We start from the raw sequence: 13,716 nt of genomic DNA, 5'->3' as shown, positions 1-13,716 counted from the left end.
GGGGCAGTTCTGCCATGGAATGTGTAGTTTGCTTCTGGTCCTTGATTGTGCCACATTATCACTGTGATCATTTTTGTTGGTCAGTTGATATTGGGAAACTTCACTGGCAATTGCAGTGTGTGTTTATGTATGGACTGGTTTTTAGATGAAAGGCTGGTTTCATTCACCTCCTTGGTTCTATGTTCCATGGATGCTCTCTGGCTTTGCTTCGCGAACAAAGATTCAGGAAGGACACATCCCATGCTTTCTACAAGCGCGTTGGTGACTAAAAAGACCAATCCAGGACAAACAGGTCTGGTTGCAGAATGCACAGCGGAAAGTCTCCTTGGGTGATGTTTCCGGGTTGTGGTTCTGCGTTGTCATTTCTCTTTGAGACTCGTTTGCCGTGAGCTTTCGAAAAAGGCTGCAGCATCGTGGATAGTGCGTCTCCATGCCTCCCGATGCGAGGTCAGGGCGGACCATTGTTGGTGATCAATTTGGCTAAGCCTGAGATGTTGTTTCAGGGAGTCCTTGTATCTCTTCTTTGGAGTGCCCCTCTTACGCTGACCCGTGGCGAGTTCACCATAGAATACTATTTTTGGGAGGCAATGGTCCTTCATCCTAGAAACGTGTCCTGCCCAGCGCAGCTGCATCCTCAATAGCATGGCCTCAATGCTGGTGATCCCTGCTTGCTCAAGGACAGCAACATTCGTCACATAGTCAGTCCAGTATATATTTAGAATTGTGCATAAACAGCGCTGGTGAAAGTGTTCAAGGAGTTGTAGGTGCTGGCAATAGGTGACCCATGTTTCAGACCCATAGAGGAGAATAGATAGTACAATGGCTCTATATACACTGATTTTTGTGCTTCGCCTCAAGTGTTTGTTACTCCAGACTCTTTTGTGAAGCTTTCTGAATGCACTATATGCCTTTGCTAATCTGTGATTGATCCCTTTATCAATCTTGGTGTCTGAGGAGATGATGCTTCCCAAGTAGGCGAACTGCTGGACGGACTTAAGCACAGATGTGCCTACAGTGATGTGGGGATGGTAGTGTTCTTCCTGTGGTGCCGGCTGGTAGAGAACTTCCATTTTCTTCAGACTGACTTCCAGCCCAAAGAGCTCTGCAGCTGTTGCAAAACAAGATGTTAGGCACTGCAGAGCTGCTTCCGTATGGGCAACGAGGGCACTGTCGTCAGCAAAAAGCAGCTCACGGACTAGATAGTTTAGAGTCTTAGTGCGGGCCCTCAGGCGGCTTAGGTTAAACAGGCTACCATCAGTACGGTAGCGTATATAAATGCCGTCTTCTTCTTTGAGATCTGCCATAGCCCTTTGGAGCATCATGCTGAAGAAGATTGTGATTGTGATGCACTACTAAAATATATCATGATGTTCTTATCAAATTAACTGGTAAAGAATCACTGTCTTTGTGCCTAATGTAAATGTGAATACCATTATTTCAGTTACCAATAATTGTTTGTGTCTCAATGGCAGAGTGCATGCTTTACATGCATAAGACCTCAGATCTAATTCAGATAGCTCCAGGAAGGGCTGAGATAAACTTCTGTCTGGAAGGTTAAATATAACACTGTGACAAACTGACCATAGAATATAAGGCAACTGCCTATATTCCTTATTACAGTTAAAATATTAACTATTGAAAGGAGTGTGTGTGTGTGTGTGTGTGTGTGTGTGTGTGTGTGTGATTTCTTAATTTTTAAGTAGACCTCTGAATGTAATCCTTCCCTCTTTCTGAGCTGATAGAAAGAGCCAGATGTTTTAAAGGTAGAAAAGCTATGGGGACTGCAATGCAGTCAGCCTGTTAAAGATGAGAAGGATGTTCAGAAGTGTTTTGAATTAATTACAGTTAGAAACACAAACATTATATCACAGCATCTGAAAGTTTCTTAGGAAAGCTGTTCTCAAATGTATCCTTTTTCTGTAAACAAAACAAAAAACCATGTAACTCAATTTGAAACAGCCTATCCCAATTCACCATCACGGTTAAGTCGGCCTCATAATTTTGTTTCTAGAAGAAATAAGAACAATGTGCCTTAAAGACTGAGCTGGCCCAGGATAAAATAAATGAGAAAGAGGCTAATGTTTGTAAATTAATTTAAGTTGACAATACTTATAACCAAGTGATATTAATGAAGGTTAACAAGATTAATCTTTAATGAAGATTACACTTTAGGAATTTGTTGATAAAGGTAGTCCATTTTGAAGAATGGGAATTTCATTTCAGAAGCGAACATAAAAATCAGTTCCCTATGGTCTGGCCAGAAGAGATCCTGGAAACACTTTTCCTGTTCATTTCAGGTCCCAAACACACTGCAGAAATAATCCACAACAGACTACAATTCCCAGGCCTCCCTAGCACTGAGCCAGGACAGTTAAAGTGGTCTCAAACTGGATTATTTCTGCAGAAATTCTTATATTAGGGAGTAGAGCAAGAAGAAAAAGTTTTAACTTTTATAGACACAGCTGCAACTCATAGTAGTGGTTGAAACTATGGCCCGTTATACATGGGCTTAAAAGTACGCGCAGAGCGCGTACTAGGGTTAAGGCGGGACGGTGCTTCTGCACCGCCCTAACCCTAGTGCACGCTGTGCGCGCACAAAATGGCAGTGGCCATTCTGCATGGCCGCCGTCATTGATACGTCACAGCCGCGCCGCCTCCAAACGAGGCGGCGCGGTTGTGACGTATTGGGGTCACGGCAGGGCGCCTAGGGCGCCCTTTCTGCGTCCCCGGAAGGAGCTCCATTTCGGAGCTCCTTCCTCGTTTGGTCCGCTGGGCGCAGCCTTCAGATGGCTGTGCCCAGCGGACCAAAGGAGAAAGGGGCCAAACGGCCCCTTTCTCCTTCTCCCCGCCGCCACGGGGTGTCCTTGGGGCTTGAAGCCCCAAGGACACCCCTTTCCAGGCTGCGGGGAAGGGGCCTTTTGCCGCTTCCCCGCAGCCCGAAAAGCGGCGGATCGGAGCCTCAGCGGCTGCCGCTCTGACCACTGAGGCCCTGATCCGGCGGGGAAAGGTGCGCCTACAGGCCGCCCCTAAGGGGCGGTCTGTAACGGGCCTATGGTACATGACGAAAGTCAGTGTTGTTCCATTGATGTTATGATGGTTCATCTTGATTTTTAAGAATTAAAGAGACTGATATCTTTTGCATGCTGAGTGCTCTGGAACTGGAAAAATGGATGGGCTATTGTAGGAGAAAAGCTTCAGGTCTAGGAGCAAGAATAAGTTCTCCAAATTGATAAGATCAGAGGAACTGAAAGATATACGTTTTGCTCATGTGGAAGAATTAGCAAAGGAAAATGCATCATCTTACTAAACAACATGAAATGCCACACTAACCTCAAAACCAATCTTGGCCATTGAAGGTGGGACAGAATTTGGTGGAAGTACTTCCTTCCTGGCCTCCACCGGTGGTTAGGGGAGTTTTCATCAATTTCACCAGCTCCATTCAAGCACTGGAAATATCTGTTAGCCCTAAACTGTCCAGCCAAGTAAGCAGAAACTAACAGAAGGGCTCAGATTGGGGGCATTTCAGTGGTGGGAGTGTGATAATGGCACTGATGGCTTTCAAGCCACTGCACCCAAAGTCACAGAAACTCACTTATCAGGCCTCAGAGCCATACTGCCCCATAGCATAATCCCATTCTCCCAGCTGATACACCAGGCCTAAGCCTTGGGATGCAGTAATGAATTCCTCACTTTACTGGGCCTCTTGCAGCATCTAGTGGAATTTTTTGGGCATCCTGGGCTCCTTGGCACCTCAAAATGTTTTTTTGCTTCCCTCAGGTTCCCCATAATTGTATAACTCAGTTTTACTCCCCTTTAAATTCCTTTTTACTGTTCAGAGATATCTCTGCCAGAATTGCTGGTTCAGTTTTTTTTTTAGCAATAGCAAGTACATTTCTCTACCGCTTACCAATGTACTAAGCTGTTTACAAAGTATAAGCTAATTGCCCCCCAACAAGCTGGCTACTCATTTTAGTGAACTATGGAAGGATGCCAGGTTGAGTTGACCCAGAGCCCCTGGCTGGTATTGAACTCACAACGTTGTGATTTGTGAGTGAGTGGCTGCAGTACAAGCATTTAACGCCTGCGCCACCAGGTCTCCCTTTGTAAATTCCAGCTCTGTTGCATTTAACACAATCCTGGAAAAAAATACACACTGACAAGACACATACCTTGTTCTTAAAATCTGTTCAGGGGACCTGGGCCAGACCTTTTACATATTAACTTTGTCCCTATTGGCACTTCCTTAGGAACTTAAAAATCCTGTGTAAACCTTTCCCTCGAACTTGTGTGATTTTGGTTATTGATTTTGAAAGTATCAATACCAAGATTTAACATTTTTTCTTTTAGTATCATGCTTAAATTAATGAAATATTGTAACCATACAAAGAATCTGAACACTTTATTGCCAAACATTTACTTCAAAGAATAAGGAGTGGACTTCATGGTCTGTTAGCAAGGCACACTTATAGGCATACACTTTCTAGAAGTTTCTTTCCATCACAAATATATTTTAGCTGTCATACATGACATGACATATAGGAAAAAGGTGAGACATTTATGCAGATCTGTGATCACACACACACACACACACACACACACACACACACACACACACAGAGCTTGACTGAGAAATGCAGTTAAATTTCACATTCTGAATCTGTTCCTTCCAGGCATGACACATTAGTATTCAACTGACAGCTGCCTATAGGTAGTAATATTGTTTTGTCCATAACCGGAGGGAACAATCAGACTAAGCCATTCTCCAGCTATAAACCAGCCAAAGTAATTGGGTTTAATTTTAATTTTTGTAATAGCTTTAAATTAATAGAAGCAGCTGCTGTCACAGTGTGTGGGTGTCCTTTTCTAGCAGGCGTAGAACAAAAAAAAAAAGGGGGGGGAGGAGTAAACAATGTCTATTTAAGACATAGAGGTTAATGCATATATATCAAGACTTCCATTGGCCAGGTTTAGTGTCTTGTCTCTTTTATTTTTCTATCTTTCCTTTCACCCTTTTTTCATTTCCAGATAAGATCTAAATCTGATTATATTCCTGTATGTAAAGATGCCTTGTTGGTGCTGAAATATTGACTCTCCTCCATTGGACCAGGGGAAAGATGTAACACTGACAAAAGTGTTAAGTGTGATAAGAATAGAGTAACAGCTTTAAATCAATCAATCAATCAAAGAGCAATAATGAAGAGAGAGCCCCTTCATCTATTGAGGTTCAAGAGCTGGAGCATGAGGAAAGACATATAATGTTAATTTCATCTCTTTCCTCTGTTTCATATTAAGAAGAAAAGAAAGGTTAAAACTGAACTTCTGCAGATGCTTGGTTTCTGAGAACTATTACAGTGGGACACATTACTATTGCTATGTCTGTAAATTATATTACATTTTCTTCCCCATCATTACCTGATAGTAGCTGACTTCTACAACCATTAGATGGAACCTGTTTACAATACTGCTTAATTGAATAAGTTAGTGTCTGGAGGACGATAGCATGTTTTTCCAAATAAGACTGGAGAATTGTTGTATTTGATTATAAGACTCTTGTGGAGTCTGTCCAGATAGATAAAGGTACAAAGCCTGTACCCACAGCCAGCCTTTCTAGAGAATGAATCTTTTGCTCACCCACCCAATACTGGTACATAATCATGTTTAATTTTGCTGGAAGTGCAAAGATACTAAACAGACCAAGGCTGACCTATTTGAATTAATATTTTAAAGATGTATCCATTGGCAGCTGTGGTTTTTCCTTTTATTTCACCTGCCTCCCCTACTCTCTGTTTCTTACATCTGAAGGCATGCTGTGATTTTCTTTGTCGTTAGCTGTCCTCGAGTCGGTTCCAACTCATGGCGACCCCATGGATGAGACATCTCCTAGAATCCCTATCCTCCACTGCCCTGCCCAGATCCTGCAAGCCTTTAACTATTTCAATTTCCTTGTTGTCTAGACTGAATTTGTGTATTTCTTCGGTGGGCATTATTATTTATTTTTATTTTTTTGTTCAGTATCAGACCTGCCTTTGCACTTTTCATCTTTGACCTTCCTTATTAACTCTTCCAATTCCTGAATGTTTTCTACTAATATTATGCTGTCGTCTGCATATCTTAGGTTGTTAATGTTGCTTCCTCCTATCTTCACTCCTCTTTTTTCTGATTCTAATTCTGCTTTTCTTATGATTTTTTTTAGAATGCAGCGTGCCCATGCCATACGCAAGTGCACTATATGCAGCTTTGAACTTACGTTGAAGTCACATGGCAATTAAAGAAATGACACACACCCATTGCACCATGAGCATGTGCCCCATTGTTAGCAATGGGGTGAGAGCATACGTGGATTTCTCCTTACATGGGGGGATCCAGAACGGACCCCCAGCGTAAGGGAAGGGTCCACTGTATAAGTTAAACAAGTAAGATGATAGAATGCAGCCTTGCCTGACCCCTTTGTCTATTGGGAACTACTCAGTTTCCCCAAATTCTGTTCTGACGTGGCCTCTTGTCTTTGGTACAGATTCTTCATTAGGACTTTCAGATATAGTGGCACACCCATGTCTTTAAGTGCATTCCATAGCATTTTGTGATCTGTACAATCAAATGCTTTGCTGTAGTCTACAAACCACATGCTGAATTTTTAAAAATTCTTTGGTGCACTCCATTAGCTATCACATGTTTGCAATGTGGTCCCTAGTGCCTCTTCCTTTTCTGAATCTTGCTTGTACCTCTGGAATTTCTCTCTCCATATATGGTTGCAGTCTATGCTGCAGAATTTTGAGCATTATTTTGCTTGCATGTGAGTGCTATTGTCCTATAGCTGCTGCAGTCTTTTGTGTCTCCTTTCTTGTGGATTGGTATGTATATTGACTGTTTCCAGTCTGTTGGCCACCACTTTGTTTTCCATATCTGTTGGCATATTTCAATTAGCACTAAAGTTACATCTGTCTGTAGGCACTGTAGCAGTTCAATTGGGATATCACCTGTTCCTGGTGATTTGTTTTTTCCCTTTTCCTTTATTGCAGTTTCCACTTCACATCTTAGAATTTGGGTTTGTCGTCATATGGCTCCTCATTCCAAATATCATTCATTCCCTCATCTCTTTTAACTAATTCTTCTGTGTATTGCCTCCAGCAGCTTTTTATTTCTTCTTTTTCCTATGTGATGTTCTTTTTTTCTCCATAGAGCATCCCTGCCCTTGGTCTGAGCTTGGCTTTCATTTCTTGGATTTTTTGATAGGGGTCTGTCGTTCTTTCCCTTTTGTTGTTTTTTTCTATTTTTCTGCACTGGTCACTGTAGTATTTCTCTCTATCCCTGCGTGTCAGACGTTGAACAGTTCATACTTCTGGCTTTGTTTCTATCCCCTTTTGCTTTTGCTTTTCTTCTTTCTTTTATTGTATGAAGTGTTTCACCTGTCATCCACTGTTTCTTATCTTTCTTTTTAGCCACTGTTAGTGGGTTTTTTTTGTTTTGCATTCATCCTTAATTATATCTTTGACTTCTGTCCATAGTTCTTCAGGTTCCCCGTCAATTACTCAGAAGTTCAAGCTTGTTTCTTACATTGTCCTTGAATTCATCTGAAATATTATTCAGGTCATATTTTGGTATAATGATGGTTTTTGCTTTCTTCTTCAGCTTAACTCTGATTTTTGTTATGAGCAGATCATGGCCTGTGCCTCATTCAGCTCCTGGTCTGGTTTTGTTCACAAGGATAGAGCTTCTCCATCTTCTACTTCCCATTATGTAGTATATCTGGTTTTTGTGTTTACCATCTGGTGATGGCCAGGTGTATAGTCTCCTATCTGGCTGTATGAAGTAGGTATTTGCAATGAATAGATTGTTGGCCTCACAGAATTCTCTCAGACACTCTCTTGCTTTGTTTCTTGTTCCTAATCCAAATCTTCCTACTGTTTTTGATTCTTCTTTGTTGCCAACTTTAGCATTCAAGTCTCCAATGATTATTTTGAAATCTTGTGATGGTATGTTGTTAATTTCTTCCTGGACTGCATCATAGAATCCCTCAATTTCTTCTTCATCTGCATCTGTAGTCGGTACATATACCTGGATTATTGTGATGTTTATAGGTTTACCCTGAAGCTTTAATGATAATATACGGTCTGTCTTTGACTTGTATCCTTTGAGTCCTCATCAATAGAAGTATAGTATCTAGATCAAGGGAAGTAATAGCGCCACTCTATTCTGCCTTGGTCAGGCCTCGCCTAGAATACTGTGTCTAGTTCTGGGCACCACAATTCAAAAAGGATGTTGACAAATTGGAGCGTGGAGGGCAACTAAAACGGTGACGGGTGAGGAAACCATGCCTTATGAGGAAAGACTTAGGGAGCTGGGCATGTTTAGCCTGGAGAAGAGATGGTTAAGGGGTGATATGATAGCCCTTTTAAAGTATTTTAAGGGGTGTCACATTGAGGATGAAGCAAGCTTGTTTTCTGCTGCTCCAGAGAACAGGACCCGGAACAATGAATGCAAGCTACAGGAAAGAGATTCCTGACAGTAAGGGCTGTTCAACAGTGGAACACATTCCCTTGTGTGTGGTGTGGTGGGATCTCCTTACTTGGAGGTCTTTAAACAGAGGCTTGATGGCCATCTGTTGGGGATACTTTGATTGTGATTTCCTGCATGGCAGGGGGGTTGGAGTAGATGGCCTTTGTGGACTCTTCCAACTCTACAATTCTGTGAGTCTATTATTCTATGATTCTAGCTATATCTTTATGTAGTATGAGAGTCACCCCATTTCCTCTTATTTTTTTTTTCATTTCCTGAATAGATTACTGTATAGTTGTCTGAGTCAAAGTGACTCATTCCTGTCCATTTTAACTCAGGGACTGAACAGACAGGCTAAAATAAAGCTGCTTCGGGTCACTTTGGAGGTTTGCTGTTTAAATGATGCATGTGTCCTAATAGCCTGGAAGCTGCGCCAAAGCCATGCTCCAATTCTAAGGACTGGAACACAGCTTTGGGGCAGCTTCTGATCTCTTAAGATGTGTGTGTCATTTAAACTGCATACTTCCAAAGTGACCTGAAGCAGCTTTATTTTGGCCTGTTTGCTTGGGCCCTCACTCACTCCTAGTATTGCTATAATTATGTGTTCCATTTGTTACATCTTAAAAAATTCATGTGTTACATCTTTAAAATCTTCTTATTTATTAAGACTTTTTATATCAGTATAAATTCAGATTATATTCATACGTATATATTCATATGAAAACCAAATAAGGGAAATCAGAACTAGTGAAGAGAGAAACATAGAAGAAGGGGAATCATGTTTTCAAAAAGTGAGCAGAATTTTCAAGAACCATAAAGACAGAAGTTACAGTTGTAGGATTTGATTCTTATAGTTACTGTCATTGAGAATATGACATCTTTCAGGAAGAAAGAACTTTCATTTTTCATATGTGTAAAGCAACATGGTTATTTTGTTTGACCCTTTCTTCTGTTTTTAATGCGTTTGGATACCATGTCACTTTGCCTTAAGTTGGAAGAACCAATTAAAGCCATCTTGCTGTTACATCATGCCTGTATTGTGTGTGAATATGCGTGGATTACATATTTGTAAACTAGGAGTCTGGCGATTGTGAAATTGAAAAGGCCCTCCATACCATTTGGGAGGTTGAGCCAGGTATATTTTGCTATGTGTATGAGACAGCATGAGCTATTTAAGCCACAGACAGAACTTTTTATTTAAATGAATGAATGAATGATTTCCCCCTTATAACAAGTGGTTGTGTCTATAATCATTTTTTACCAAGGGGCAAATTAAGGCTCTCTTGGGAAGTAGTTGTTGGGAATTTTCTGTTACTATATTCTGTTGCTATATTGACACTTCCAGAGTTCAGGAGATGTCCTTGTGGGTGGGATTTTCTTTTTACTTGTGTGCACATTTTAATTGTCTAAACTTTAATTGTTGCACATGTCTTATTTTATCTTTTAGGCAAAGGCTGCCATCCAAAAATGTGTTTTATTATCGCTGCCCTGATCACAGGAAGAACTATGTTATGTCATTTGCTTTCTGCTTTGATCATGAGGATGACATATACCAGTTTGCTTACTGCTACCCATATACTTATACTCGGCTTCAGCATTATCTGGATAACTTACAGAAGAGAAAAATGGACTACTATTGCAGAGAGTGTCTGGGACTTAGTGTGGTGAGTAAGCACAATAAAGATTGAGAATCTTTTCTTATGACTACCTGGCCTTACATGGTGATACAATAATAATATCCACCTTGTCAGCTAATAGCCCATACCATACTGTTTTTGCTGTTGTCAAACACATGACATAGCTGCAGAGACAATATAGAGAAAGATAGGCTGATCCTCATAAGCACTTTAAGTTACATGATTTGATTAACATAGAGGATAAGACAGAAATTGCCACAAAGTGTGGATTTGCTGCTATAAATATTAAATGAAAAACCTGCAGGAGCTTTGTAGTACTGGCTTTAATTCCACTTACCAGGATTTTGTTCAAAAACAATGTATTTCTTTGTAATGGGATGTCATTTTATCTGCCATTTTAAAACATTTACTTATTAATATAAATTGTTTAGTATTGCCTCTGCTCAGTTTTATAGGCTAACTGAAGTTCAGGCCCCTTCCCCATCACCACTCCCTTCTCCCTTTGTGTTGTGTCTTTCTAGATTGTAAGCCTGAGGGCAGGGAACCGTCCAATTAAAAAGATTGCATGTACAGCGCTGTGTAAATTTACAGCGCTTTATAAATAAAGGATAATAATAATAATAATAATAATAATAATAATAATAATAATAATCACTTTTATGTGTATTTTATTAGTTCAGGTACTGGTTTAACTAAACATGTTTCCCTGGTTCTGTGCAGTGGATTTTGGAAGTGTGCTCTCACATGACTCCCATGAATTTCAACTTGTTCTGAATTCCGTGTGAGACTCAAAATTATTCCACCTAGAAGGGCCATTAATTAAAAGATCTAGAAAAAAACATTTCAAGACAGAACACTATCAAGGGGGGGGGAGGTACGAAGTAGTATTGATGTTGCTTAAATATTTTTCTTAAGAGATACAACTCTTTGTGACTTTAGTAAGTGCTCCTTGAACTTTCCCATTGGTTTTTTTGGCAGGATGGGATATAGTTCAAACTGTTGTCCAATATTCTTCAATCACAGATACACAGTTTTTTTGGCATTTCCCTTCTATACAAGAACACATGCCATGTTGAAATAAGATCTATATTGTAATTTTAGTCCTACTTAATATTTTCTTTCACATATATGAAAACTTTAAAAAAATTGTCTGTACACAAGTGTGGTACTGGAATTTTCTAAATCATAATATCAAACAATGATTGGGTTTCATTAAGCTGCTTAAGTTGACATAGCAGTTATGTGCTGGACCAATGGAAGTGTTTAGTCTTGTTCACAGTTCTCACCCCTCTGGTTTAGAAACATATTTTTCCCCAGAAGGTTTGGGAGGCTGGTGCTTCAGAAAGGAAGTTGTATAACTCACATTGGCGCGTTACAGACAGGCCTATGAGGTGCCATTGTTACACGCGAGGGGCGGCGCTTCCTGATGCGCCTTGCCCCTCGCGCATAACGAGTGCGTCAAAATGGCGACGCCCTATACAGATGGGTGCTGCCATTTTGACGTCACAGACGCATAGCATCCAGACGTCACACGGCGGAAGTAATGCTGCGAGTGCGCGCCTCGCGCCTTGCGTCGCCACTTCCAGGCCACAGAAAGAAGCCCCATTTTGGCACTTCTTTCTTGCTGTGCCCGGGAACTGCGCGGTTTGGCTGCTGCGGTTCCCGGACACAGCACCTGGCAGCGGCGCGAGACCGCCTGTTTTGGGCGGTCTGTAACGCGCCATTGTGAACTAAATGGTCTTTGGGTCTTGGTTGCTGTCTCTGTGTTTTCCTGTAACACATGCATATTGTGAATTGCAGTACAGTGGTACCCCGGGATACGAATTGATCGCGTTACGAAATTTCCGGGGTACGAAAAAGTTAGATTGGAAAAAACTGTTCCGGGTAACGAAAGATTTTTCGGGTTACGAAATTCATTTCGGCGCGTTTCGGCGCGAAATTCAAATGCGAAGCGCGGCTAGCGGCTTTCCAGCGCTAACGGAAAGCCTTTTCGGGTTGCGAAATGTATCGGGTTACGAACGGCGCCGCGGAACGAATTAATTTCGTAACCCGAGGTAGCACTGTATTTGCAACAGAAGATCTTAATTTTTTCAGTCATCTTACATGCTGTGTAAGGAAGAAGGAAAAAGATCTGCTACACAGCTTTTGAAGCGATATCTCTGTCCAGTCTTTACAAATAATGTAGCAGTTTTAAAATTTATCTGTTTTATGTGTGCATGACATTTTCCTAGAATGGCTTGAATAATTTACTGAAATACTTTACAGTGTTTTATTGTGGATATTAAGTTAAGGAACTAGGGAAAAGTCCCCCCTACTTCACTATTTTTGAACAACAAAATTGTCAGTATTTGAGAATTATCCTTGATACTGAAAATGTAATTTGTAAGGAAAGGCTTTCTGCTGGGCTAGAAATTAAACTTGTACCATATAAAATAATCAGACAAGTTTGTTATTCCCAGATGCTGGTGGTGTATGCATAATAGTGCATTAATAATTTCATTACATTTATAGATTTTCTTTTTTACTCTGAAGTGTTCCACAGTTAAGTTCAGAAATACTTCTTGAAATGCTTTGAAAGGTAAAAATGAAGCAACAATGCGGGACATGCAATTCTCATTTGATTGCTGAAACAGTTGCAGAACCAAATAGCACAGATTCTTATTGTCATTATGAAGATAAACAGATCCAATCCTACTTTTTATGTTTCTGAAAGTATTCTTCAAAAAGCTCTCACATCATCAGTGTGCCAAATGGTCTTGATAATAAGCTTGGTAGCATGGTAGATATTCATTAGGTATTATTTTTACTGACATCATTATTTTGTCCATTCTGGCTTTGGAAAATACTAGCTATAAATTTCCATCTATACAAATGCTAGATATACAATTCAGGTGACATTTTTATCAATTTAAAAGCTACATTTGAATTAAAGAATTATGAAAATAAATGCATATTCTTTGGTACTTGAGAAAGAAAACTAATTAGCTAGTCTCTAATTGATACACTAGCTTTTGTAACTGCATATACACCTTCATGTAAACATAGCAGAGAATATTATTCAGTGCTGGACCTACTAGTGGAAAAGTGGAATTCCAAAGAGGACAGTGTTTCCACCAACACCACCACAGCCTCTTGAACACTATAGAAAACTTCTCTGGACAGTTGAAAAACACTCTGGAGCCAGCTACCATGCTGCTCAAGTGCTGCAGGTAGGAGCAGAAGGGAAGATCATAGAATCATAGAGTTGGAAGAGAGCACAAGGGCCATCCAGTCTAACCCCCCTGCCATGCAGGAACTCTCAATCAAAGCATCCCCGACAGATGGCCATCCAACCTCTATTTAAAGACCTCCAAGGAGGGAGATTCCACCATACTCCGAGGCAATGTGTTCCACTGTCGAACAGCCTTTACTGTCAGGAAGGTCCTCCTAATGTTGAGGTGGAATCTCCTTTCCTGTAGCTTACATCCATTGTTCCAGGTCCTGTTCTCTGGAGCAGCAGAATACAAGCTTGCTCCCTACTAAATATGACATCCCTTCAAATATTTAAACAGGGCTATCATATCACCTCTTTACCTTCTCTTCT

The 13,716-nt window shown here is 40.7% G+C and overlaps 1 protein-coding gene across 2 annotated transcripts in view; it reads left to right on the top strand.

Annotated features, from left to right (window-relative positions):
* The window catches only part of LOC149316264 (BEN domain-containing protein 5-like), a 1,092,722-nt gene that overhangs the window by 373,351 nt on the left and 705,655 nt on the right, over positions 1 to 13,716 (top strand). For both annotated transcript variants that reach the window (XM_089515099.1, XM_089515102.1), the window contains exon 5: positions 9,944 to 10,160. In XM_089515099.1, the coding sequence (XP_089371225.1) occupies positions 9,944 to 10,160 (217 nt within the window). The remainder of the gene's footprint in view (positions 1 to 9,943; positions 10,161 to 13,716) is intronic.

Source organism: Sceloporus occidentalis, unplaced genomic scaffold (genome assembly GCF_023333645.1).
Source record: "Sceloporus occidentalis isolate IW3139 unplaced genomic scaffold, rSceOcc1.0.p SCAF_3, whole genome shotgun sequence".
Lineage (NCBI taxonomy): Eukaryota > Metazoa > Chordata > Lepidosauria > Squamata > Phrynosomatidae > Sceloporus > Sceloporus occidentalis.
The sequence above is the reverse complement of the archived record's forward strand: the minus strand, read 5'-3'. Positions and strand labels throughout refer to the sequence as shown.